Source organism: Rousettus aegyptiacus, unplaced genomic scaffold, assembly GCF_014176215.1.
Source record: "Rousettus aegyptiacus isolate mRouAeg1 unplaced genomic scaffold, mRouAeg1.p scaffold_m13_p_5, whole genome shotgun sequence".
NCBI lineage: Eukaryota > Metazoa > Chordata > Mammalia > Chiroptera > Pteropodidae > Rousettus > Rousettus aegyptiacus.
Window position 1 is genome coordinate 1,479,444 of NW_023416308.1, and position 24,570 is coordinate 1,504,013.

At 58.7% G+C, this 24,570-nt stretch overlaps 1 protein-coding gene across 4 annotated transcripts in view; it reads right to left on the minus strand.

Annotated features, from left to right (window-relative positions):
- The window catches only part of GLT1D1 (glycosyltransferase 1 domain containing 1), a 50,680-nt gene that overhangs the window by 10,603 nt on the left and 15,507 nt on the right, over positions 1-24,570 (minus strand). For 2 of the 4 annotated variants that reach the window (XM_036220809.1, XM_036220812.1), the window contains 8 exons: positions 23,061-23,209; positions 20,794-20,899; positions 16,952-17,003; positions 7,231-7,267; positions 6,537-6,581; positions 5,542-5,598; positions 953-1,048; positions 331-380 (listed from right to left, as the gene is read on the minus strand). In XM_036220809.1, coding sequence (XP_036076702.1) covers positions 331-380; positions 953-1,048; positions 5,542-5,598; positions 6,537-6,581; positions 7,231-7,267; positions 16,952-17,003; positions 20,794-20,899; positions 23,061-23,209 — 592 coding nt within the window. The remainder of the gene's footprint in view (positions 1-330; positions 381-952; positions 1,049-5,541; positions 5,599-6,536; positions 6,582-7,230; positions 7,268-16,951; positions 17,004-20,793; positions 20,900-23,060; positions 23,210-24,570) is intronic. The other 2 variants (XM_036220811.1, XM_016145978.2) reach the window with 1 other exon arrangement.

Below are 24,570 nucleotides of genomic sequence, written 5' to 3' on the forward strand. Positions count from 1 at the left end.
GGGCCACGTGCGACGCCCGCCTCCTGCGGGGTGTAGACGGACCTTTCCGCCGGGCAACCTGCTCTTTATAAAGGGCTCCGCGTTTCCGTGAGAACTTACTCTTTATCCCTGGGTAGCAAGAGATTAATCCCAAAAATGCATAAAGCCTCGTAATCTTTAACCTTGGTCTGGCTTTCCTTTGTTTTTTTAAAGGCGAAAAGCCTTTATTGACTCAGAAAGGACAAAATGATTCGGTTAGAAAAGTCAGTAAACTAATGTCAGAAAATACATAAAACGCACGAAGGGGCCAACAGAGAGAGAGAGACAGGTGTTTGCGGCCGGTCGCCCTACCTCGGGGCCCACGATCACCATGTAAACACGGGGTTCCTCTCGATGCCATTCTGGGGGCAGAAAAAGGAAAAGAAACGCTTTTAAAATGGGTGTAAGTCACAGCTACAGACGAGTCAGCTTGTTAATTGCACTGCGATATAAATGATTCCTCATCATTTTTCTTTTATTCACACTGACTGACTTAGTCAACTTGAATTACGTTCATTTAAAGTGTAAATATTTGACGTATTTTGCTTTTTGGTACAGTGTTATTTTTCTAGAACGTTACGTACGCATCATTCGGATATCTAAGGATGAAGCTTGGGGATTTACCGACGGGCACAGAGATCAGCTTAGGCAACGTGCCTGCGAATGCACCAGACAAAGCGCCGTGCGTGAGACGCTGTCCGCTGAGACCGCCTCGGCCTTATCGCTACTGGCTCTTTTTGGACGATTCCCTCAATAGCTACGGGCACAGGAAAGTGGAAAACAAGCGAATCCGCTCCGCGGCACTGTCGTCTCCTGGTCGCTTCCAGGGCACTCTCGAAGCCGCTCTGCTCCCGTGCAGAGCGTGAGGAGGGACGGCAAGGCCGCACTGCCCAGGGGCCCGGGCTCCAGCCGGCCGGCGGCGTCCGGGGCCTACCTGAGAACGCGTCCACCAGGAAGAGGGGGTCCTTCACCCGTCTCAGCCCGCAGACCAGGAGGAACACGCACACCTCGTCGGCTCGCTGCTTAATCTCTGCAACAGAAGAGCCCGCCGCGTTTTCGGGAGCGAGGCCGTGGCCTGACAGCATGGTAGCGATGACCCGTGGACGCAGCTCCGAAGCCCCGGGTCCCGGCTTCCCGGCCAGCTGTCCCTCCCCTGACCTCTGCCTCCATCGCCCGGAGTGAGCCGACATCCCTCCCGGCCGGCAACCCCGAGCCAGGCTCGGCCGGCTGCAAACGCACGAGTGAGCCCGGCAGACTCGGGGGAAGCGAGGATGAGCCTGGGCCAAGGGCCGAGCCGTGAAATCCCGAGAAACCGCGCGGCGGGCGTTTTAAGCCGCTGTACGTCGGGGTGGCTCGTTACGCAGACCTAGGTCGTCGGTGCAACAGAAACTTAATGTAATTAACACGCGCCGACCTCAAACCCCGTCCCCTGCAAGCTGCTGCACCTGGACATAAAACCATGCCAGTGAAAGGTCTTCATCCATTCATTTCATCCCTTCATGACTTGATTACTTAAACGATTTCCTTTTGTCTATCCTTGTGTGAGTCTTGAGTGAGAATACAGTTCGTCTGAATATAGTAAAATACACCGATGTGTATCACATTTAACACAATCGCAAAAGCCAAATAACAACAACAACGATAACAATAATAATACATAAAACAGAACCAGACGTGAAGAAAACCTTTACTAAAACGTTTACTAAAATGATTCAGACGTTCTTCTTAGAAAAGCCTTAAAAAATTATCAGTCTCTGAATTGACCGTGGACGGTTTCATTGAGAGATGTTGCGGTTTTAAATATTTCCGAAATATTATGAGTATCTTGAAACTAATCTTAGAGATACAAACTCCGACGCGTTTTGTTTGATCAGAAGTTGAAGCCGGAAGCTGACGTGCAGAATCCAAATCTGAGGTCAGAGGAAGCTGAGGTCAGACAGGTGCGTCAGAGGTCAGGAGACCAGCTACTCCCTTCCATACACGATAAAAGTTGAAGAACGCCTTCAAGGATAGGAAGGTCGGGTGCGGGAAAACGTCGAAACCCACATTACCAGACCAGAACCGCCAAAGAACGCCGAAGCCAGCGAGGACAAGTCTGATGAGGACGCAAACGAAAGTGCCTTCTCCATAATTACTTATTAATTACAAAGGAGACGGACCTCTGGAGCCACGCAGGGGACACCCCTTACCTGAGGGAGGAAGCCTTAGCCCAGCGCACGTGGCTGCGTGTTCGCACGCACACACGTGCACACGCACGCACACGCTTCATGTAAAAACACCGGAACGGGAGAAGGTGGGGTCGCGTGTCTCCTGACGGGTCACACGGAGCACGTGCCGCTTCTACCTATTCAAACATACAGGGGGCGGAAAGACGGGAGGCCGCAGGACGGGGAAAAATGTGGACGCTCCAGAGAGGGGGTGGGGGGCGGGGACTGTGGCCGAACCGCAGACAAAGCAGAGTCAGGAGCGCAGCTGGCGCGCGGGCACTGGCGTCCAGAGACGAGCGCGAGGACGGCGCCCCTTTAGACACCGGGGACGGCTCGGCACAAACACGCCCCGCACATCCTCCTTCCTGCCACGTGACAAGGACCACGGGGAAACGGACCGTGCGCCTTCGCTTTGACTGGACGCCGTTCGCTGCTCGGAAGACCCGGCGCCCTTCGGGTCAAGTAAAGCTGGAAAAGGGGGGCCCCTCCCTCTCCCCCACCCCCCGCGGTCCCCGGAGGGTCAGCCTGGGGGCGGGAGAGCGGCTGACAGCGCCATCCTCCAAATGTTTGGACCGTGACGCACAGCGACTCGGAGTGGCCAGACCTCGGGCTCCCTGTGGCCCCGGCCAGCCTGCGGGCCACGTGGTCGGTCCATCCTCCGAGGTTTGAAGAGAACGGAGCGGACTGGTCTGGCAGGTTCGCGCCGCCGGCGTCGGGGAGGCGGGTTCCTCCCTCCGTTTCCTCGTTTTCACCCAAACGCGGTTTCCTTGCCTTTGCGTTTGCGCCGATGTCCAGGTTAAACGCGACCCGAGGCTTGAGCTCATCGCTCACACTCACTCGCATCCACGCGTCCTCCCGATGTCACCGTATTGTCACCTTCGCAATGGAACGTGTCGTTTCCGTGGCCGGGGCCCGCGTCCGTCCCAAAGCCACGCCGCCTCGTCCCCTCGGGCACTGAGCAGTCGCCGGGCCCGCGTGAAGCCACCGTCAGCCCCCTCTCCTTCTAGGCCGGCGGCGCTCTTTATTTTCCTTTTCATGTGTTATTGGGGGAGAAGATAACTCAAGACCTTCAGACGAGCGCACCCGACTAGGGAACTTCAGCCGGAGGATCTGATTCGCGGGCCATGGAGGCGTAAGGGGACCCGCCACAGCGATTTCTCACACGAGAAGCAAGCGCGTTTTCCTGGGAATAGCCCGAGGAAGAAAAATAGTAGCGTCTGAGTTAGGCAGAGTGTCCACAGAGGAAAACAAATAGAATTTTCACAGAGAGAGAGGAAAAAAAAAAAACCTTAAATAAATGATAGAAATGGAATTAAATGAAAAACGAAAAAACAGGACGGCGCGGCCGGGTCAGATTCCAGCTTCTGGAGTTTGGCAGTTTGATGCCCACAAGGAATCAACACTTTAAACGTCTTGGTCGTCGACGTTTCAAGGCAAAACTCGTGGGTCACTGAGCTGTTTGAGATGTATATGGGAATGAACGGGAAAACTCAAAGCCCAGGGAACCAACCTGACGTCCAAACCGCTGTCTTCCGATCCGAGTCGCCGCCGCGAATGTCACGTGACAAGCTGCAGCAAGGCTGCTCAGTGCCGTAACCTTTATTCTTTGTCGTGTTCCTCGTCGATCCGTTGAGAACACAGAGTCTGGTTAGCATACGAATCGTTTAATGTTTTAAGCCCAGGAGCCTTCGTCGTTTGCTAGCTAGGGCTTATTCTCTTCGGGGGACCCTAACGCTGACACGGGGTCCGTGGCAGAGGGATTGTTCCCAGGTTTGGGAGCGAAAACGGCCTCGGGGCGTCCTCCTGTTTGCTGCTTTTGCATTTTCGGCCTCTTCTCTGAGTTCACGGGCGGGAGGCGCGACCTCAGGTGCCCCCCCCCACTCCAGGCCCTCGGGAGAAGCGCCGGGACTCCCCACTGCGGACCGTCCTCGCGCCTTCGCCGGCCTCCCGCGCGGTCGGCCTGGGAGGCGGCCGTGACCGCCAGGCGCGCGCTGCCCGGCCCCTGTGCACAGCGACACTTTCCGCGCCGAGGACGCCGAGCGAAGCGCTTTTCCTGGTGCTTACCCGCCGCGCCCGGAAACGCACCGCGCGCCATGGGGCGTCCTCGCGGGGTCACCACCGGGCGTGCCCGCCGACGCTCCCCCCCAGGGTGACCCCCACGCCCCGGGCAGCTCCGAGGAGCGGCCTCGTCCCACCCACGGCCACACTCTCTGCTGCTCGCCTCGCGCGACGACCCGCCGGGCAAGCGCGTGGAGACGGCGGCCGAGCGCCTCGCCGCTACGTGTCGCGCCCCCGGAGCCCGCAGGCGACGGGCTCACGGACGTCGCGACGCCGCCGCGGAGGAAGGAAAGACCGGGCGGTGGTCCGGGCTGACAGACGAGCCTGCGGAGCACGGCGTCGGGGTGCGCGAACCAAGCGCGTTTCTACATGCTAGCAACGCGCAGCTCAAAACGAGAGTTAAAAACACTCAACAATGGCATTGAAAGAATAAAATCCTCAAAAATAAAGACACATAATTATATGTTTGACACCTAATTATAGCTATAATTATACAATTTTATGTTATGAAATATTTTATATGTTAACATGTTGGTTAACATTTTAAGATATATTTTATATATCATTTTAAAGATAAATGTGATGATACGATATAGCTATAATATCAATGTTATATCTATAAATACGTAAAAATCATTATGCATGTAAAATTGTTGAGAACGATGGTATCAAGTCAAAATGTTCCTTTTTGGCGCTGAGATTTCAAACGGTTTCAAATTTTCGTTGTTCTAGCTGATCTCCGTTTTCACATTTTTTCCCAACGGTCATGTATCACGTGTGTGACTAGCGAAGCAGCATCACGTGAGCACGGAGGGCGGCGGCCTCGAGAGGGCGACCGTCACGTGGCGTGACAGCGAGCGTCCCGCCTGCGGCAGGCGCCTCCGGGACCCGAGCGGAGCCAGCTGTGCCCGCGCCGGCCGGAACGGCCTCTCGTCCAAAACCGCGAGCGCGCGGCAAGCAACCCACACCGGCCGACGAGGTGCGCTTCGGCCAAAGCCCTCGGCAGTCCCCGCCCCTCACCTGCCGCGGCCGCCGCCCCCTCACCTGCCGCCGCCCCCGCCCCCTCACCTGCCGCCGCCCCCTCCCCCTCACCTGCCGCCGCCCCCGCCCCCTCACCTGCCGCCGTCCCCGCCCCCTCACCTGCCGCGGCCCCCGCCCCTCACCTGCCGCCGTCCCCGCCCCCCCACCTGCCGCCGTCCCCGCCCCCTCACCTGCCGCAGCCCCCGCCCCCTCACCTGTCGGCCGTCCCGTCTCTCACCTGCACGCTGGAGGAAGGCGTTCCAGTCAAAGGCGGCATTCGGGGCCGTCGCGATCCCTGGGCGGGAGGAAGGAGAAGGAGCTCACCTGGCTGCCGTTCAAACGAGGGTCATGCTCGGCCCCTACGAAGCCACTCCGAGTTCCGAGTGCTTCGTGAACTCCCGTGAGTCCCTCCACACGTGGGGTTCAAAGCGAGCCCTCGGGGTCTCCACGAGAAAAGACCCGCGGCCTTCCCTTCCCCACACACACGTCTGGACGGGCGGCAGCCGCATGACGGGCCGCGCGGGTGGCCGTGTGCCCCTCCGCACCATGGGAAGCTCCCGGGGCCTGACTCGTGACCCCGGCCTCACTGCCCGGTGGACCCTCAGTCGGAGTCAGTTGCTCTTCGGGACCGCTCCGTCCCTGACTTCCACGAGGCCGTGCCGTCATGTCCTGGCCGTGCGTAGGAGACCCCGAGGGCTTGAGGAAGGGACGTCCACGGCCACCATCAGGCAGGGCGGGGTGAGGGCAGGAAGGGGTGAGGGCAGGAAGGGGTGAGGGCAGGAAGGGGTGGGGGCAGGAAGGGGTGGGCACCGAGGCACCAGCATTCCAGGTCTCCCCAACTCGACTCAGCCTGAACAGAGCAGCGCGTCCCTTTTCTCTTTTAAACATTCACTGACGGGCATGTGAGACCTTGCTCCCCAATACATGTCATCGGTTTGGCCCAAATAAACTCTTATAAAAAAGACAAAAAAAGAAAACCCATGCCATGGACAGACTATGTGGCACTTGCACAAGTGGAACATGTTGTGATCTGCATTTTTCATCATTCTTTTATAATGTTTTCCTGTTTATCTTTTATCTTAATGTTAGAGAATAAAAGTGTATCCATTCTACAAACTATTTCTAAGTAAATCTCAGACACGGTATTATTTCATCCACAAACATTTCAGTAGCTGTCTCTACGAGATAAAGACTCATTTTTTTTTCCACATACATATATTTCAAAATTCTTACCTTGACTCTGCACATAGATTTTATTCTTAGCATGCGGCTTTCGAACAGAGGGGAGAAAGAAAGAAACAAAGTAAATTTGATAGCCCATTGCATTGCAACTATTTTTTAGAAATAAAAGGGAGGCCACAAGAAAATCATTGTGGAACAACACATCACCAAGCGTCCCCTACACAGCCGCTCACAGGCCAGTTACTGAGTCAGAGCGAAGAGTTACGTCTGCTTTTCATGGGTTTAGCCCATTAAAATACAGCCCCCGCCAGGTGAGAGGCGCGAAGGAAGAAGCCCCTTCAATCAGGCGAGGTGCGAGTTTAGAGTCTCGCGGTTATCATGTTAGTAGGAAGTCGTTAGGCTCAGACGAGAACATGCCAGTGACAGCCCGGCTGGTGCGTGTCATGCGCGAAAGCTGGAGGCCGGCGTTTGGGGAGACGCGGTTCGGGGGTACGGCACCCTCGAGGGGGAAGAGCACGCTCCCCCAGCTCTGGAGGAGGAAGGGGTCTCGGGGGAGATAAGTCCACGCGGTAAGTCAGGGAATAAGCGAAGAGGCGGCAGGAGGCGTGGCCTCCCGGGCAGGGGCCGCGACCGCGGAGAGTCAGGGCGCCCCGGAGAGTCAGGACGCCCCGACCGCCTCTGACGGCAGCGAGAAGGGGGCGCTCGCGAGGCTGACGCGGCTGTGGGCGCCGAGGTGGAAACTTACTGTTCCTGGCGGCGTTTTCCGGCGGGACGTCACGAAACTACTAGGGAGAAAGAGTCCGTTTCTGGGGTTCGCTCTGACCCAGCGGCAGAAACGTTTTAAAACTCGAGTCGGACGCGAAGGGAGACGTTAACGGGGTGAGAGAGAGAAGCCGCTTCCCAGGGGCCGCCGGGTCCAGGACGCGATTCCTCCCAGGCGATGCAAAGGCGGTCGTTCTGGGGAAAACGTCTGAAAGGGGGCCCCGGCGAACCAGACGAGGGGAGGGGGCGCATGCGAGCAGCGTGCGCGGGGGACCGGCCTGGCCTCCACTCTCCCCGCCCGAGCGCCTGTGGTCACGTCTGGGACGCGGCGCCCCCCGCACTGTGTGGGGCCGCTGATCCCTTCGACCTCCATCCTCGAATCGGTTTTAGGTTTGGGGAAACGAGCCAAAGGGGACGCAGTCCTGCCGAGGGACAGGCGGTGGCCAGGGGAGGGGGAGGGGACCCTGCCCTCTGCCCGGCTGCAGGGGCTTCTGGGAGGGTGGTGCCCCGCCAGCTCCGGCCGCGGAATAGAGACGGGCAACGCGCAGGAGGCTCCACGTGGACTCACTTCTGACCGTCACCACTGGACCACCCGGGACGCGGCCCCTCGCGAAATGCCCTTAAAACAGAGAGCCTTTCAAAAATAAAGAGTTTTGAAAATCTCGAATCATTAAAAAATAACATATTTGCTCTAATGGGAAAAAAATGGATAACAGCAGCAACTATTTGAAATTAAAAATTGAAGTTCAGAGCCCTAAAATATTCCTTTGGTTTCATTCTAATTTCACTGGAAAGCTGAAGAAAATGATCTTGGAAGGCAGGGAAAGCTGCCGATGCCTCTTGCCTGAGCAGCCCCGACTCTAAAACACCGGCCCAGGCATCGCCTCTAAGAAGGATGGCGAAGCCCTTGTCAAAAATATGTGGGCGCGGCATTTTCACTTTAAAGTTAACGCAAGTGATTGACAGAAATAGATTTGATCTAATGCTACGTAAATTTGACTCCCGGAGGTAAGGCATGCCACTATGTTCATCGGCAATTAGAACTCTATAAACCCGAAATGCTCCTTTCAAGGAAATCCCTTTCTACACAAACAGAAATTAACTAAACTGGTGTCTTAATGCTACAAGCAGAATTAACTGACTGTGTGAGAAGCTATGGGGTTTAATTGCAGGTCTTTACATCCCTCTGAGTATTATTTCTCTAAAATCTACTGAAACCCTGAAAAAATAAGCTAGCATCGAGTCCTCTGCAGATTTTTAAAAGATGCCAGGAATGATATTTTAAGGTCCTATCCAAGCAAGTCAAGAAAATAGACTTATAGTGGAGAAGAACTCTGGTCCTGGGCTGTTATTAATCATCTCAGTAAAAGAAACCTGGCCGAAGCCAATGGCTTATATTGATTTTGAAAAACATTTTCTATATTAAAATATTCTAGATACAAATGAGCTTCCTTCGCCCACTGTGCACTGTTGCTCCACTCACCTCGAAATGACGTGGATCAAAGCCCTGGCGACGCGTGCCCTCTGCCGGGCGAGCTTGTCAGCACGCGGGACGGGAGAGGCTGTGTGTGTGTGTGTGTGTGTGTGTGTAGGGAGAATACGTGTATCTGTGTCTGCCTGTGTGTATACGTATGTGTGTATGTATATATACACATATGCACGGATATCTGTGTATGTATGTTCATGTGTGTGCACATACATATGTGTATGTGTGTGTGTGCAGGGAGAATATGTGTATATGTGTGCATGCACACATTTGTACATCTATGTATGTGTGCATGCGCACCTGTGTGTGTGCATGTGTGCATGTGTGCAGATGTATTGTATGCATGTGTGCGTATCTGTATGCACATGTATGTGCACCTGTGCGTATACGTCTGAATCAGACAAAGATAGATTTTTCGGGAGAAGCGAGCGTCCAGGAAACACAGGGCGGGCAGAGGTGGCAGCCGGGTCACAGGTCAGCTTCGCGGAGCCAACACGGAGCATCCCACAGAAACGAGGCTAAACCGATCCATGACCCTGGGCGAGATCAGGGTGAGCGCGGGACGCCCGGTGGGGCCCGGTGGCTCACGAAACGGGAACGCCAAGGGGACAGTTCCAGGAAGATGAGGTGCGCGGGGTCACCGCTCTCTCTTCGCGCCCCACCCCACCACCGCCCTCCCCTGCCTCGTCGCCGGATGAGCCGGAGCGCGCTTGGATCCCCCCCGCGCGGGACCCCGGGCCGTGTCAACGGTGAACTCGGCTTCCAGGCCCCACACGGATGTGTTCCCCCCTTTGAGTCATCCCTAAACTTTTCAATTCCCAGAGGCCTCATACAGGGGACAAAAATAAATAAACAAACAAAAAACGAAAACGCAGAGCGCACGGCAGTTCCGCCCGGCGTCTCGGGGGAGCCGGTCTGAAGAGGCGCCGTGAACCGTGACGAGCCCCCCGGGCCGGGACCGGTGCCCGGGGTCTGCCCCGCTCGGCATCTGCGGGGCCCGCCGGCCCCCAAGCTCGCCTCCAAAGCCGATCGGACGGACGCCTTTCAGGGTCCGTGACATTAGAAGCTGTGAAGAGAGGGGCGGTGAGCCCGGGTCCTGTGGCCGCCGAGATGCTCGGGACGGGCCGACACGAAGCAGGCCACACGCGCGGGAAGGGCCGGCGGCCGGCACGCGGCTCGCTCGCGAGGGACCGGCCCCAGCTCGGGGGCGGCCTCGAGCTCACCTGCGCCGCGCCCTGCGCTGACAACGGCCGGCGAAATCCGTCCTGCTTTCTGCGTTTCAATTTCCAAAAGGGCCGTGAGGAGCATCAGCGCACACCGAACCCAGCATTACGGCGTCGGAGTCGCCTGACACAGCTGCTTCAAGAAAGTTGTTTTTCCTCAACGAGTGCCGAGGCGAGGCAGGGGACCTGGCCCCAGATGGCGGTGACTCAACGTTTCCAAATAAAAAATCACAAAAAAAAAAACAGCGCCACCAGGAGGCTCGGTTCAGAGCTGGCCTTGGGGAAGCCAGTGTGACCTTCTGGTCACCACTGTGCTTCCGTGCGTTTGCTCACCGCATCGAGCAATATTTACTCAGACCTGAGATTTTCTAAAAATAGTTCATAAATGAACGTTTGAATTTAGATCAGCCCCTCTTATTAGAGTGTTTATTTTAAAAAACAGATGACTAGTGCAGGCCTGTGGGGCTTCGAACCCGAGAGAGACGTATTAACCTATAATCATTGCTTCTGCAGAGAGAAGCCGGTTCAATTAAGACATGCATCTCATTTATTTTTCATTTTTTGAAGTATGTACGTTTTCTGACAAATGTCTGGTGAATTTAGAGATGGCATTCTAAACTTGGACTAGACCTAAAAGTGCCCAAATTTGCATTCTTCGGGTGTGTTCCACACTGTAGTACGAAATCAAATTCTATACAGACTTCCCCATTTCCACAAAGCCTATGTTAGTTAGACATGTACAGTGAATTGAATTCCTAGAAACGCCAAATCAAGTTTAAAACCTCACACGCCAGAGTAATGCTGCCCCAAAACACATCCGTGCTGAACCGTCAAGGGGAGTATTAATGACATGGGTGCAGACCTGGGACTCAGCCCAGGGCGGAGGCGTGCTGTGCACGTACAAAGTAGGCATGTTGTCACATTAAGGCTGATACAAACAACATGGGAAAAAAAAAAAAAAAAAAAAAAAACTACAGCCTGAGCCCGAACAAAGGCACCGCAAACGAAAGGAGATAAAATAAAACTACCTTTATCGAAATCCAATCAAACCAATTTGTGTAGAGTCAGCCAGAGATAGAGCCATGACCAGAAACACAGCCTCCGAAATAACGTTTTTAAAGGCGCGACAGAGCTTTCTCGCGGGGCCAAAACTCACCCCCGGCTGGCGAAATAACCCCCCTCGGCACGTTTCTGTCAACGTGTCCCCCACGACCGGGGACCGTGTGAGCCTGTGTTGGCCACCCGGGAACAGACTCGCATGCACGCGGCGTCCAACATGGCCACCACCAGCTCACGAGGCGACCGAGAGTGACGGGGCCCCGGCCTGTGGGAAAGGCACACGGGACCTACATGCTGAAATAATACGATTTGGGGTGTGGCGGCTGTGCGGTGAAGAAGCTGACCCTGGCCCAGGAGGGGCCCGGCCGTGGCCTGCGGATCCCGGGCAAGGATCCACGTGCTACCTGGGAGCCGCGTCTCCGTGAGGGAGGGGCCGGCCACCGCCCACAGTCAGGTGAAGGGCCGGAGGCCAGCTGTGGGAGTTAGGGTGGACACCGTGGGTCCCGCGGCGTCAGCCGATGGAGACGAGTGTGACCACACCCTTAGGGGCAACGAGGCGGCCGGTCCATCACGCCCTCATCGCAAGGCCCCGGTAAGAACTTCAGGCAACGCGCTCGGGGTGGGGGGTGGGGGCGCTGCCCTGGTTGGCACCACTCCGTGTGTATCATCCTGGGGGTGAAATGTCGTAGGTGCCCGGGGGCAGGGCAGGGGCGCGTGGGCCCAGGCAGCGGCCCCTCGGGACGGTCCAGGCCCGCCTCCTTGCCCGTGATCAACCGAACCATGAGCGAGCTGGCTCCCGGCAAGCTCTGTGGGTGCTCCCAGACAGAAGACTGTGGGCTCGAGGTGGTTCTGGGGGCCCCGGATGCACGGCGGGCACCACCAGCGAGGCATCTTGGTGACCCGTATGCTCTGCCGTCCGGCTAACTCCAGGCAGGTTAAATAAAACACCCGATTGAAACTAACTGGACTGGTTTCCACTTACTTTTTTTAACGGAGCATTTAGAATCGCACCCGGGGCCCACCTTGGCGGTGACATCGTGTTTCTGTTAACGGCGCCAGTATGGACAGTGTGTCTGTTTACGTGTGCTCTCATGTAAATTAAGTGTGAAAAACACAAGTTTTAGACCAGCGCTTATGCTCGACGCTGCCTGTGTCTACGTGAAGTGTAAATAATGTATGCTGTCCTCTTGAAATAGCAAAACAGTAAGAAGCCAGCACCGTAATCTTTCTCATCCGAGATTACGGGCCTCTGATTCTGGCTTGATAACCGTTAGGGGGGGATCAACTAAACTATACTCCAAACCCTCCTGCCCACTGAAGTGGGGAGCGTGAGCCTGGACACCAAGCCCGGAAGCCCAGCAGCACACAGCGGGGTGCAGCCAGCCCCCCGGAAGCCATGTCATGGTTCAGAGCCCATGAGCCCAACTCGCCTCTGCGAAAATCCATCTAAAATAATTATGCAAATGCAGCTGAATGATGAACCTTCACGTTATTCAGACACAGTTTTCATTTGCAAAAACTAATCACATAAAGGCATGAAGCTGGACTTCATTGAAAAATCACCCACCAAAAAAAAACAAAACCTGTATTAAAAAACAGGTTCATATTCAAATTTAATAACTAACCCTCGCAAATTACTTATTTTTTAATTTTTTAATTTTAATTTTCCAATTAGAGTTGACATTCAGTATTATTTTATATCAGTTGCAGGTGTAGAACATAGTGGTTAGACATTTTATGATTTGTGACGTGACCCCCCCATTAGCAGAGCCCCCACCTGGCACCCCGCGGTTATGACAGTGTTACTGACTCCGTTCCCTGTGCTGCGTTTAGTGTCCCTGGGACTCCTTTGTAATTGCCGATTTGTACTGCTCAATCCCGTTCCCGTTGCCACCCCGACCCCCCTCCCCTCCTCTCTGGCAATCTCCAGTTTCTTCTCCCTTCTATGAGTCTGTTTTCATTTTATCTTGTTCTTTAGATTCCACATATACGTGAAATCGCATTAACCCCGCCACCTTAAAGGGCGAAAACAAGCCCGTCCTCGCGGTCACTCCCCTTTATTTCCACGCCTCTTCCATCGCCATCCCAGACCAAACCTCGCCGCGTCTCGTCTCGCCCAGACGCCCGCCGGTGGCATTTGGAGGAGGGTCTTTCTGAAAACAAAGACAGCTAACCCCGGGCTGAGGCAGATCCAGGTGGCTGGCCATCCAGCGACAGGCAAATGAGTGACAGACGTCGTGCTGAGGTGTACGGCGACCCCCTGGGAGCACACGGCTGAGAATCCACCCCTGCCGCCCGGCCTGCCCCGAATGTAATCGACCTCCGCACTTAGCGCAGTTTCTCATTAAACTGAAAAAGTTACAGTCATCTAAGAACGCTCGGCCCCACGCTGCACTCAGCCCCCGACACCAGGCCCCCCATGGCACCCTCTCTTGAGGACAGCCCACTGCGAGCCTCGCTCCGGAGACACCCCAAGTCCAACACTGGCCTCTCACCCTGCACGCTGGGAGCTCGGAGCTGCGGCCCTCTCCCTCCCCAACCAGCTCCTTGCTAGATCCTTCCAGAACGCACGGGCCAAGCATCGCAGGCCACGCTAACGTCCTTGAGCCCGATTCACTTCCTTGCATGCCGTGATTCCCCAAACACGCTGCTTACCATGAAAAATAATTCTTTATCCAGGGGCACTGCAGGTGGAATGACATGTTATTTATAAGTGAAATGGTGTGACGGCCGTGATGTTTTAACAATATTCCAGAAAATGAGTGCGTGTATGTGTGTGTGCGCCTGTGTGTTTGTGTGTATGTGTGTGCCTGTGCTTGCGTGTATGTATGTGCATGTGTTTGTGTATGTTTGTGAGCACGTGTTTGCATGCATGTAGGTGTGTGCCTGTGCGTATATGTGTCTGTGTATGCACGTGTTTGTGTGTACATGTGTGTGCTTGCACGCATGTAGGTGTGTTTGTGTGTGTTTACACGCATGTAGGTGTGTTTGTGTGTGTTTGCACGCATGTAGGTGTGTTTGTGTGCGCGCGTGTGTGTTTGCACACGTGTAGGTGTGTTTGTGTGCACGTTTGCATGTGTGTTGGTGTGTGGAGAACGAGAGTAGATTAAGAACCGGAGACCTGTGAGCCAGGCGGTGGGTGCAGAGGAGCTCGCTCCACTATTCTCACTACTTTTACAGATGTTGGGAAATTTCTGTAATAAAAGTGTCTAAGGAAGGCCCCGCCCCTGCACATTAAATTCTAGACGTGCTCACGGAGGCGGCACGTCACCCCCCCCCCCCCCCCGCCCCCGTGGGAGCGCAGCTCGCCTTGTCTCCAAGGTGCCCCCGGTGTGGGGAGGACGGCTGGGGCGAGGTGGTGCCACCATCAGGGGCTGGCAGGAAGCGAGGCGGACAGCGGGATCGGACGCGAGCCACCCTCCAGCCCCTCCCCCGCCCGCCCCCTGCGCCGCCCCGAAGTGCCCCCCGCAGTGAGACGGGACTAGATCCCCATTCCTACGCTGGCTTCGGCTCCGGGGACGGTGGCACGCGTCACACGAGCAGAAGCTTGGCGAGCGCCCATGCCCGGAGCCTGCGCTCTCCTGCCCTGCGTCTAACAAACGCCGGCAGCAGGTGCGTCCCGGCCGCGCCCGCTGCGACCCCCAGGACCGCCCAGCGCGGCCGAGCGACCCCTGCCAGGAAGGCCCCGGCGGCACAAAGAAACAACAGTGTTTCAGGCGCTGTGCTCGGTGTGACTTGTCACGCAGCAAGACGTACGTGACATAGTAAGTGAACACGTCCCCGCCAGCTCTAGCCGGTGCAGGGTCTGCGGACAGAAGCGGCGTTTACGACTGAGACGATCGGTGCATGGCAGGGGGGGCGCTTCCGCGGGGAGGGGGCGGGGGTGTCCCGCTTCCGCGGTGGGGGGACACGCTTGGGGAGGTAGTTGGGGGGGACCCGCTTCCACGGGGGGGTCCCGCTTCCGTGGTGGGGGGACGCGCTTGGGGGGGCAGTTCTGGGGGGACACGCTTCCGCGGAGGGCGGGGCGCGGGATGCGCTCGCGCAGGCGGGAGCACGCGCTCCGTGCTCTGTCCGGCGGGACGGGAGCCCGCGACGCTCCCTTCACCCCCTTCCGATGCGCCCTGTGTCTTGTCGCGTCTCGCCCAGGGGTAGTGGGGGAGGGCGGGGCATTTCAATAGCCCTTTAAGGCCACTCGTAGGTGCGAGTCTCAGATACTCCGCCCGCCTCACGCGAACCGTGACCTCTTACGGCCGGTTGCGGAGCCTGAGTCGCGCCGCCTCGCTAAGCAGGGTCGGGCCCGGTGAGCACCCGGATGGGAGGCCGCCCGGGAAGACCGGGTGCCGCAGGGTGCTCCGTCACACTGCCGCCCGCCGGGCGGGCCTCTCCCTCCCGCGTGGCCCCGCGACGCCACCCGCGTGTCGTCCAAGACACACTGCCGCCCTGAGCGTCACAGCCCTTGCACGCGCTGGAACGCCGCGTCGCGCGACCCTGACCCCCTCGGGGCGGCCTCTCCTTAGCGGCCGCTAAGGTTTCCATGGCAACAGACAGCGCCCTCTGCAGGGACCGGCTCCGCTCGCTCCTGATACACCAAACCGTCTGCCAAGTGCCCGAGTGGGGAGGTCCACGCTGCGTCTGCCTGTCGCCCTTTCAGATGAAAAGCAGCCGCGTGGAAACTGGCCGGTTCCGTGCGCTACTCAAACCGGGGTCGCTCAAGGCGACCGTGCGGCTCCGCTCGGAGCACAGCGAAGCAGCCCGGCGTCCTTCACCACACGGCGGGTTTTACGTGTTCCACGGTTAATGTTCAACAAAACGAATCGTTTTGGATGGCGCTATCACGGAGATCTTAGGTGATTAAAAATAAACTGCGCGTGGGTGGCAGGAACGAGCCCAGGACGACAGGTGCCGAGAGCAGCGGGTGTCGCCGGCCCTGCTCCGACTGCCACGGCTTTCCCAGCGGCTCTCGGCGTTGCTATGGGAGCAGGCCCGGCCCCGCGGGCGCCGCGGAGGGCTCCCCAGGGCCCCTGGGCCCTGCGGCCGGGGTGCCTGGGTCCCCGGCGGGGGCGCGGCCCCCGAGCCGCGAGAGCTGCACGTCCTAAGCCGTGCTGTGTGGCACCCGGACGCTCAGCCCAAGGGGCGCTCTGCACCCCGCACACGCCACCCCGGCCCCTCCGCTCTGCGCGCACGGACTATTCGGGGCCTCGGGGATGGACCGCCAGCCCCGCGAAGGACGGCGTCTGTCCTTGCCCCACGCGGCAGGTTCTAAGCGCTCCGTGTCTCACGGCCTGCAAAATGACACTCAAGAAAAACAGCGATGGAAGATGAGCATGAGGGGGAGCTGGGGGGCACGGGGGCGGGGACGGGGACGGGTGCTCCTGTGGCCCGGGCTGCGGCAGGCCTCCCCTCAGGGAGAGGACAGGAAATGCCCCGGGCGCCGGCTCTGCTGTGCTTTCGTGGAGCCCCCCCCCCCCCCCCCCGCTGGGCACACCCCCCCATCCCCCCACCCCTCTGGCTCACGTCACCTGCTCCCTGAGGCATGAGTGGGTTGACTCGGAGAGCTACAAAGTCCCCGGCTCTCTTCGAAGTGACTCAAACACAGAGTCCCCCTAGGGAACATCGGCCGCCCGAGGGACCCTTCTGCCAGCTACGGCCACATTGACAGCGCGGCCTGTAAACCACCCCACCTGCGCCCACTCACGGAAAGGAAACAGACGAAACGTGACAAGGTTTGGCTCCGGGGCTACGTTTGCTGCTCCATAACCCCATGGAAGAACCCAGTGGCGTTTTAACGGGAGCTAAACACATCAAAGCGTCAGAATGCGGGGACCGTAGCGGCCCGAGGCTGCGACAGGCAGTGCGACCGGGCCACGGCGGCTCCCGGAACACCGCCTGTCCACTTCCCGGCACCACGAAAACGGCCACGCGGCAGGAACACATACCCACTGCAGGCACGCCACCTCCTTCATCGACTCGGCGAACGCGACGGCGAATCTGGCAAAGGGGACAGAAGGGGTGGAGAGCATTAGGGCGGGACTCGGTGAACGTGACCGCGAACCGGCTCGCGAATGGGGAGAGGGGAGGCAAGACGCCCAGGTAACTGCAGTCCGTCTTTACTACTCGTCCTTGGCCATTAAGTTCAATCTCTGCTCACATCGAGAGAAAAAAAAAATAAGCGTATGCAAGAAATAAACACACAGCGCTGAAAACTCGCTACGTTTCCAGTTCCTGCCACATAAGGTCAGAGATAAAGCCAAAGCCAGGAGCCGGAGAAAGGCCCGGAGCTTGGCTAACCCACCCACCGCCCCGAGGGCAGGCCACCCCGGCCTCCACCCCGCCGGGGGCCGACCGCGGCCACACACGCATTTGGGATGTGCCGGGCGCATGCGGGTAGTGAGTGTCACGGTCTGCGTGTGCTCAGAAGTGGCCGGTGCCAGAGCTCGGGCCACACCCACAGGGGATGCACCAGGCCCACCTTACGGTGCCAGAAAGTAAGAACGTGCTAAAAAAAAAAAAAAAAAAGGCGAGGGCCCAGCGAGAGGACACGAGCGTCGCCTCGGAGTCTCTCCGGTGGCCGTGGCTGCCACGATCCGAGCCCAGATCGACAAGACGTGCCGGGTCACCCAGAGAGTAAGGTAGAATAAATGTCCACGAGTCCGTGTTGATACAGGTTAAGACGTTGGCCAGGTGGAGGGGGGCGGAGGGACGGCTCTTCCTCTCACTGGAATCCAGGAAGTGCCGAAGCCCAGTGGAAACAGCACCACGGCGAGGCCAGCACCGCGGGTCCCATCGCGGAGGAAAAGGACCGTTAACCACGACTCCGCCCAACGGCGTGGCGGGAACGGGCGGCTTCTTCCCTCAGGGGTCCCCCGCCTCCCCGTCTGCTCCAAGCCTTCCCTCTCTCCTCCCCGCTTACCGCGCTGTCGCCAAGCCCAGACGCCCCCATTTCAGGGAGAAACGGGAAAGCTCCCCTGGGGGGCCACAGGGCCGAGAGAGGAGGCTCGGGTGCCGGGTCGCAGTGCACCGTGCCTCTGAGCCCGCGCGCGCCAGCCACGCCCACCGGGGGCCGCCGTGCGGGCCTCGGCAATGACTCAGGCTCCCTGCAGCCCGCGTGCGGACAGGGGGTGCCGATCGGCTGCGTCCGGCGGAATCGGCTTGGCCCGGAGCGAGGAGGGCTAAGGGCGGAGCGAGCAACGGGCGTCACGAGGGCAGCGCAGAGACCGACCTTCGTGGGAATCTGCAAAACCGAGAAACCGAAGCGCCGAACGACTGAATGACGCCCGCGCGTGGGCCGCTGGCCGCAGCTCCTGCTCCCTCGGCAACTGGACGCCCGATAAATATTTCCTATCGCAATTTTCTGCGGCGCTGGCGCCGCTGCCCGGCGCTCTCATCAGAGACCCACACGGCGGCGAACGGCCTGGAGCTTTCGGACGAGAGCGGGACGCCGGAAGCGGAGAGGAGCCGCGGAGCCGGGCGCGCAGCCAGGGCCACGAAGACCGTGCTCCATGCCCCCCCCCACCCACCCCCCGACACACACAGACACACACGGCGTTGACAGGCCAGTGCGCAGGCGCGAACGCCAGGACAACCTCCGGGGGCAGCGAGGCCCACGCATCTGGCAGGCGTGGCCATTATCCGCTCGGCCGTGAGGACGTCAGCTCTGTGCCCGCGGGGCAGCGCCCTCTGCCACCTGCCAGCCCCGGGCGCGCAGAAACACCGGACCGGACAAACGAGCAAACACGCGAAGGGGCAGGGCATCGGGCGATCAGGGTCGGGAAGAAGGACGGGCGGCGGGCGGGGCGGGGGGGTCAGGAAAACGTCCCAGGCGCCCGGAGAGGGCGCTGCGGGGGCGGGAGGACCAGCGTCCCAGCCCGGCGGGGGGGGGGGGGCTGTCACCGTCCCCACCCGGGCAACCGTCCCTACCATTCCCTGTTCACTCAGGGACCCGAGTGCCCCCCCCCGGGAGCCAGGGCACGGCAGGGAAGGGGGGCGTTGGGTGGGCCACCGGCACAAAGGGTGAATGTGTCAGGAGCCAGCGCGGCCCAGTGGGGCTGCCCCGTCGTTTCCCGCCAGACGCGGCCTCTCTTGTGGCTCCTCCCTACAGCTCCTCCCGGCACTGGCTTTACACCCACCTAACAGACGACCTTCACAGAGAGTTTCTAGCCCAAAGTCCCCGGGGAAATAAAGAGACTGAAAAAGAACACATTTCTTATGAAAAACACAGAACCGCCCGTGGCACCCGGGTTGAACACTGCCATTTCAGAACACACCTACTGACCATGACATGGGACTCTGTTTGCCACAAGCATCTCTAGAAATGCTGTTGCTCAAAAAGCAAGTGACATTGCTGATATTCGACCAGTTCTGACCTACAAAACAGCAGTCCCACAGTGGACCCGGCCACGTGCGGTATACTCCCCGTCTGCGGAACTGTTTCTGGGGCATTTCCTGTCATAGAAACTCTCTCTGGCCGATGAGATTGGCAATAGGAAGTTTTTCTAATATGACCTTTTCCCACCAGTTTTTACAAATTCCAAATACTCCCTATCTCATTTTGGTATTTCTAATATAATTACCAAGTACTTAATATAATACTTACAAGCCAAAAACCTGATTCTAAACCAAGTTTGAATATTCTACTATATAGAAAAAGAGTTTAAAATACAAAAAACAAATGTTCTAAAATATTCCTTATAGGGGAAACATAACCGCTTACGAGTATCTGATTAAAAACAAAACTCTCATTATAAAGCTGGACAAGTTCAATCCTCCGTTTTGCTGTGTTATGTCAGACCAGGGATGTACGATCCATGCGGCTCTCCTGCCCACCAACCTGAATCAATATGCCCCTAATAAAAATCGACGTGTATTTTAATAACAATGCAATGAATAATGCTAATGATAATACGATAAGACAAATTCATTCAATATTGTTTCTACCGAGCAGAATGATTTGCCTTCCACGAGACAGCGCCTTACAAACCGCATGGGTCCAAAGGTGATAAATTTCGAGACTATAGGAACAGCAGCAAGAAAACCTATAATGACAGGTCACCTTTCGACGGCAGCCCAGCTGTGGTGATGCTTTTGCTTACTGTCACACCCCACACGCACACAATGTACTCTGTTTTAAAAAGGTTCCATTGGCACATCTGTGTTCACGGCAATATCCACACCCACCCGGGGGCTAGAAGCGTGTACAGGTGTGTCAGAGTATGACAGCAGCTGCCAGGCACTGCCAACACGTGCTCTCCAGGCTCAGGAATGTGGGGTGGTCCCCCCTGACGAACAACTGTTCCGCCCCAAGTGCCCACAATGACCTCACTGAGAAATGCAGCCCGCAGCCCCTCTCACGAGGCGTTTTGATCCAGTTCAGAAATCTGCAGAGTCAGAGCCACGTCCCAAAGATTCTCCTTGAGAAAACCTGACGCAGCCTAGGTCCCGGTCTGTGTGCTAACGAAGCTAGGGTCTATCCGTATGGCGTCTCTTGGGAGACAGAATGACCCGTGTCAACTACCGTGTAGAACACCCCAAGAATGTCCGTGTAATGTTAACCGCAGTGGGAGAATCATTCGACTGCAATAACTCGGTTACAAGGACTATCCGCGGCAAAACAAAAATCTGCCGAGCGAAATAAAAACAAAACGAACGGAGAGGAGGAAGTGGGCTTCTGTGGTAAGGTGTGAGCCCCCCGCATGCCTGGCCTCCTCCGTCTCTGTTCCCATGGACTTGCATCCAAAAGGGTCGGGCGTCCAACGCCTGGGAAGCCCTCGGGTCGTAGTACCTGGCTTCTTGAAGGACTCTGCCCATCGCTTGATGTTTCTCCCCGTCGTTCACGTCTTCATTTAAATCGGTCCCACCGAAGATGATTCCAAAAGGGACGCCGTGGCCTGCGAAACAGAAGACGTCAGCAGAGTAGACTTCGGCCTCGGCAGCCGCCACCCGGCCGGCATCGGAAGCCGGGGCGTGCTGATGGCGCGGTCTCCCCCAGCCCCCCGGAGTGGCAGGCGAGGGGGCACAGGGAAAAGCGGGACACGGGATCGAGCGAGTGAGACCCCGACCACCGTCGCCAGGACTATGAAATCAACTCGCTTTGCATTTAAACAATGAATCGTGTTGTCGGCCACCACCTCTCAAAGCCAGGCTTATCGTCCTGGGGGACGGGCACATCTGGGCCTGTCAGGGTTCGGGACAGAAAAGGGGCTCTGCAAACACCAGGGCCTCCCATGGATCACCATGACAGGCACAGCGCTTCGCGAGGCAGACGCCATGACTGCACCTCCAGGGGACGGGCCGTGCCACCGGAATGGCAGAGCGTGGAGGGCAGGACAGTGGGGACCCAAACTATCTCAGGTGCTGCCTGTGCAGAGTGAGCGAGGACCGCGATGAGCGAGTTTACTCTAAGTGAAGAGCCCTGTATGGACGGAGGGCGTGGGCGGAGACGGGGGCGTGGTCAGTGACAGGGCGGAGCGCAGACAGGGCGTGGTCACTGTGGGGGGCGTGGTCACTGACTGACGTTAGCGCTAAGGGGGGCGTGTGATCACTGACGCGTGGCGGGGGCGGGGGACATGGACGCAGATGGCAGGTGTGGGCATGTACCTGTCCTGGCTTGGGCACAGGACATCCCACGGGCAAGAATGGGCGAGGCACCCTTGAGCCACAGTGCGTGGTATGGGGACAGTCGGGGGCCGGATTCGCCCCCGGAACCTTCCCAGAGAGACGCAGCCCTGCCCACACCTGACTCTAGGCCAGCGAGGGCCAGTTTCCTGACCGGCGTCCAGCAGCGATGGATAAGGGACGCGGGTTCTCTCAGGCCCCGCGATGTGGGGACTTGTCGCAGCGGCGGTAGGGTACCACTCCAACCCCCACTGCCACCAGGGCCCCCCTCCCTGATAACAGACGGCCACTGGAGGGGCTGAGGAACCAGCAGGAGTCTCTTTCCGGTGACGCTGCACAGGGGAGTGTTAATCTTCTAGGAGCAGGTACCGCGTTCGCGCTCACTACTGTTCACGAACGGCTCGCACGCTGCGGATACGTTAGACACTGCGCAGCTGGTGTCCGATGGGGTAGTTATGACGGCCGGTGTCAGCTGTCAACCTGACCGGGCTCGGTGACGCCCAGGGAGCAGGCCACACGTAAACGGTGCGCGTCCCTGCGAAGGCGTCTGGGCGAGGCCAGCGTTGGCACTTGCCGGGGAGTGAAGAAGGCCACCCCCGCCTACAAGGCGGGCCCTGCGGGGGGACGGACCAATGGCAGAGCGGGGGCCAACTCCGTCCATGTGAGCTGGGTGGGTCAGCACCTCCCGGACCGCAGGATCGGTGCCCCGGGCCTCACCAGGCCTGCACCGTCACCGGTCACCTCGGCCTGGACTCGCACTGAGTCGCTCCCCCTGGCTCTTCTGGGTTCCGCTTGCTTATGGCCGACCACGGACATCGTGGCCTCCACAGCCCGCGAGACTGTCCCTTAGAAATCTCCTCCTCTATGTCTGTCTGTCCCCTCGGCTCTGTTTCCCAGGAGGCCCTTCGCTCAGCGCCCACAGAAAGAGAGCCCCACGCAGAGAAACCAAGTCAGCTCTGCGGGGAACTTGGCGACCGGACCCAATCTCCTTTGTTCAGTCTCTGCGCTCTTTAAACCGGCTTTCGCCGCCTAGCGCTCCCCCCATTCACGAATCGGGGGAGCAAAACCCCTCATAGCTGCCCGTCCTCGACTTTAGGAAAAGTCCCATTTCTACCTCCTGAAAGCGGTGGTCTGAGCTAGGAAACGCACACCCGAAACCTTCAGACCACGCTCCCCCGCAAGGCGTCACAACAGTTCCCACGCTGACCCGCACGCTGGCCCGTGCTGACCTGCATGTTGACCCTCACGCTGACCCTCACGCTGACCCACACGTTGACCCTCACGCTGACACCAGCTTGGAAAAGGACCGGGAAGCCAAACTAGCGCCAAAGACAGCTGCAACGCCCCCACCCGGGATGGGAGAAACGGGGGGAGCTGTTCCGGGGTCGGTGCTGGCAGCGCCCCGCTGTCGCCCCCGGGGCCCGCCCGGGCTACCTGGCAGAAGCCGGCCTGCTCGGTGGAGGTGGAGGGCCAGCGCCGCCTCCACGCCGGCCGCCTGGATGAAGTCGGCGACGTCCGGCTGGCTGTCGAAGTCAGAGGCGTCTCTCAGGACACACGCGTGGCCCGCGGCTTCCAGATGGTCCCTTCATCGAAACAGAAATGGAGAGAGAAAGAGATGGGGGTGGGGATGCTGAGCGCGGCTTCAGGTCGCAAGACGATTCACGACGGGTACCCTGCATCGTCCCGCAGACGCGACTGGCCTGAAACACAGGGCAGGGCCCGTGGTCGGGGACCACGGCCACCTATCCGCCGGTCGCAGACACCTGGTGCCGTGCCGGGCCCGAGGCCAGCAGGAGCGAGGGCTGGGGCAGGAAGTGCTGGCGACCGGGGGGCTCGGGGCGCGCGCTGCACCGGCTCAAGCAGACGGCCGTGTCTCTGCTGCCGCGATCCCACGTTTCCCTCCCGTCCCCCGACGACGGACGACGCCCAGAGCTGGTTCGTAAGCGCCCGTCATGCAGCCCCCGGGGGCCTGAGGCGGGAAACGATGGTCCGGTAAGCCCGCGGGCCTCTGGGGACGCGCGCCTCAGGATACGGGCAGGCGGGCGATTTCACCCGCGTCCCTGCGGGGGGCCGGCGGCCGCGGCGCGGTTTTGACGTGAGCCGTGCCGGGCGATGGTTGAAGAGCTGCCGACGCGTAGAAGAACGAAGGCGGGGCTCGGAGTCCGGCAGGTCACGCTCCCGCGAAGCCTGGGGCGAGCCCGGAGGGGTCGGCTGGACACAGCGCCATGCCCCGGCCCCGTCTGTGGACTGGACGAGGGGGACGGCGCCCGACGGCAGCCTGGAGAGGAAGCGCCGCCGCCAGCCAGCCCCGCGCTGCCCCGTCAGGAAAACGGAGTCACCGGGCCCTGGACACACGGCCGAAGAGGCACGTGCCGCGTGTGAACTCCACACACGGCACGTTGATCGCTTCCATGGCGATCACGCGTCAAAGCATTGGGGCAGAGCAAATTAAAGAGACGGCACCGTCAAAAGTAGAGTCATCTGTTGCTCTTTGCTTTGTTTGACGGGACGGACGGCTAGAAAATTCTTAGCAGCACGTGGGCTCATGGGCCGTTCGCAGGGGACAGGCTTGCCCAGTCCCCGCTCGGCTCTGGGCGGTCGGCGCCGGGCACGTGTGCTCCTTGGCGCCTGCTCTGCCGATCCTGGGATTTATTTCTAGGGAAAGCTTCCCGTCGGAATTCCCCCAGCAGGACTCCCGCAATGCCCACCGGTCACGCCACGGACCTTCGAAAGCTCCCGGCGGTCTGCTCTTCGCCTTGCCTTTGTTTACGAGACTTCCTGGCACCACTGTCAGCGACGGTCGCCGCTGCTAATCCCGTTCTCGTATTCCTGTGTTCTCCCTGCCTGAAGCCCTACATGTCCCCACCGGAGCGCCATGCGCACACCCCAGAGCCAGGGCTGTTCCCGCCGGCCGCTGCCACCCCGAACACCCGAGCCGTCACAC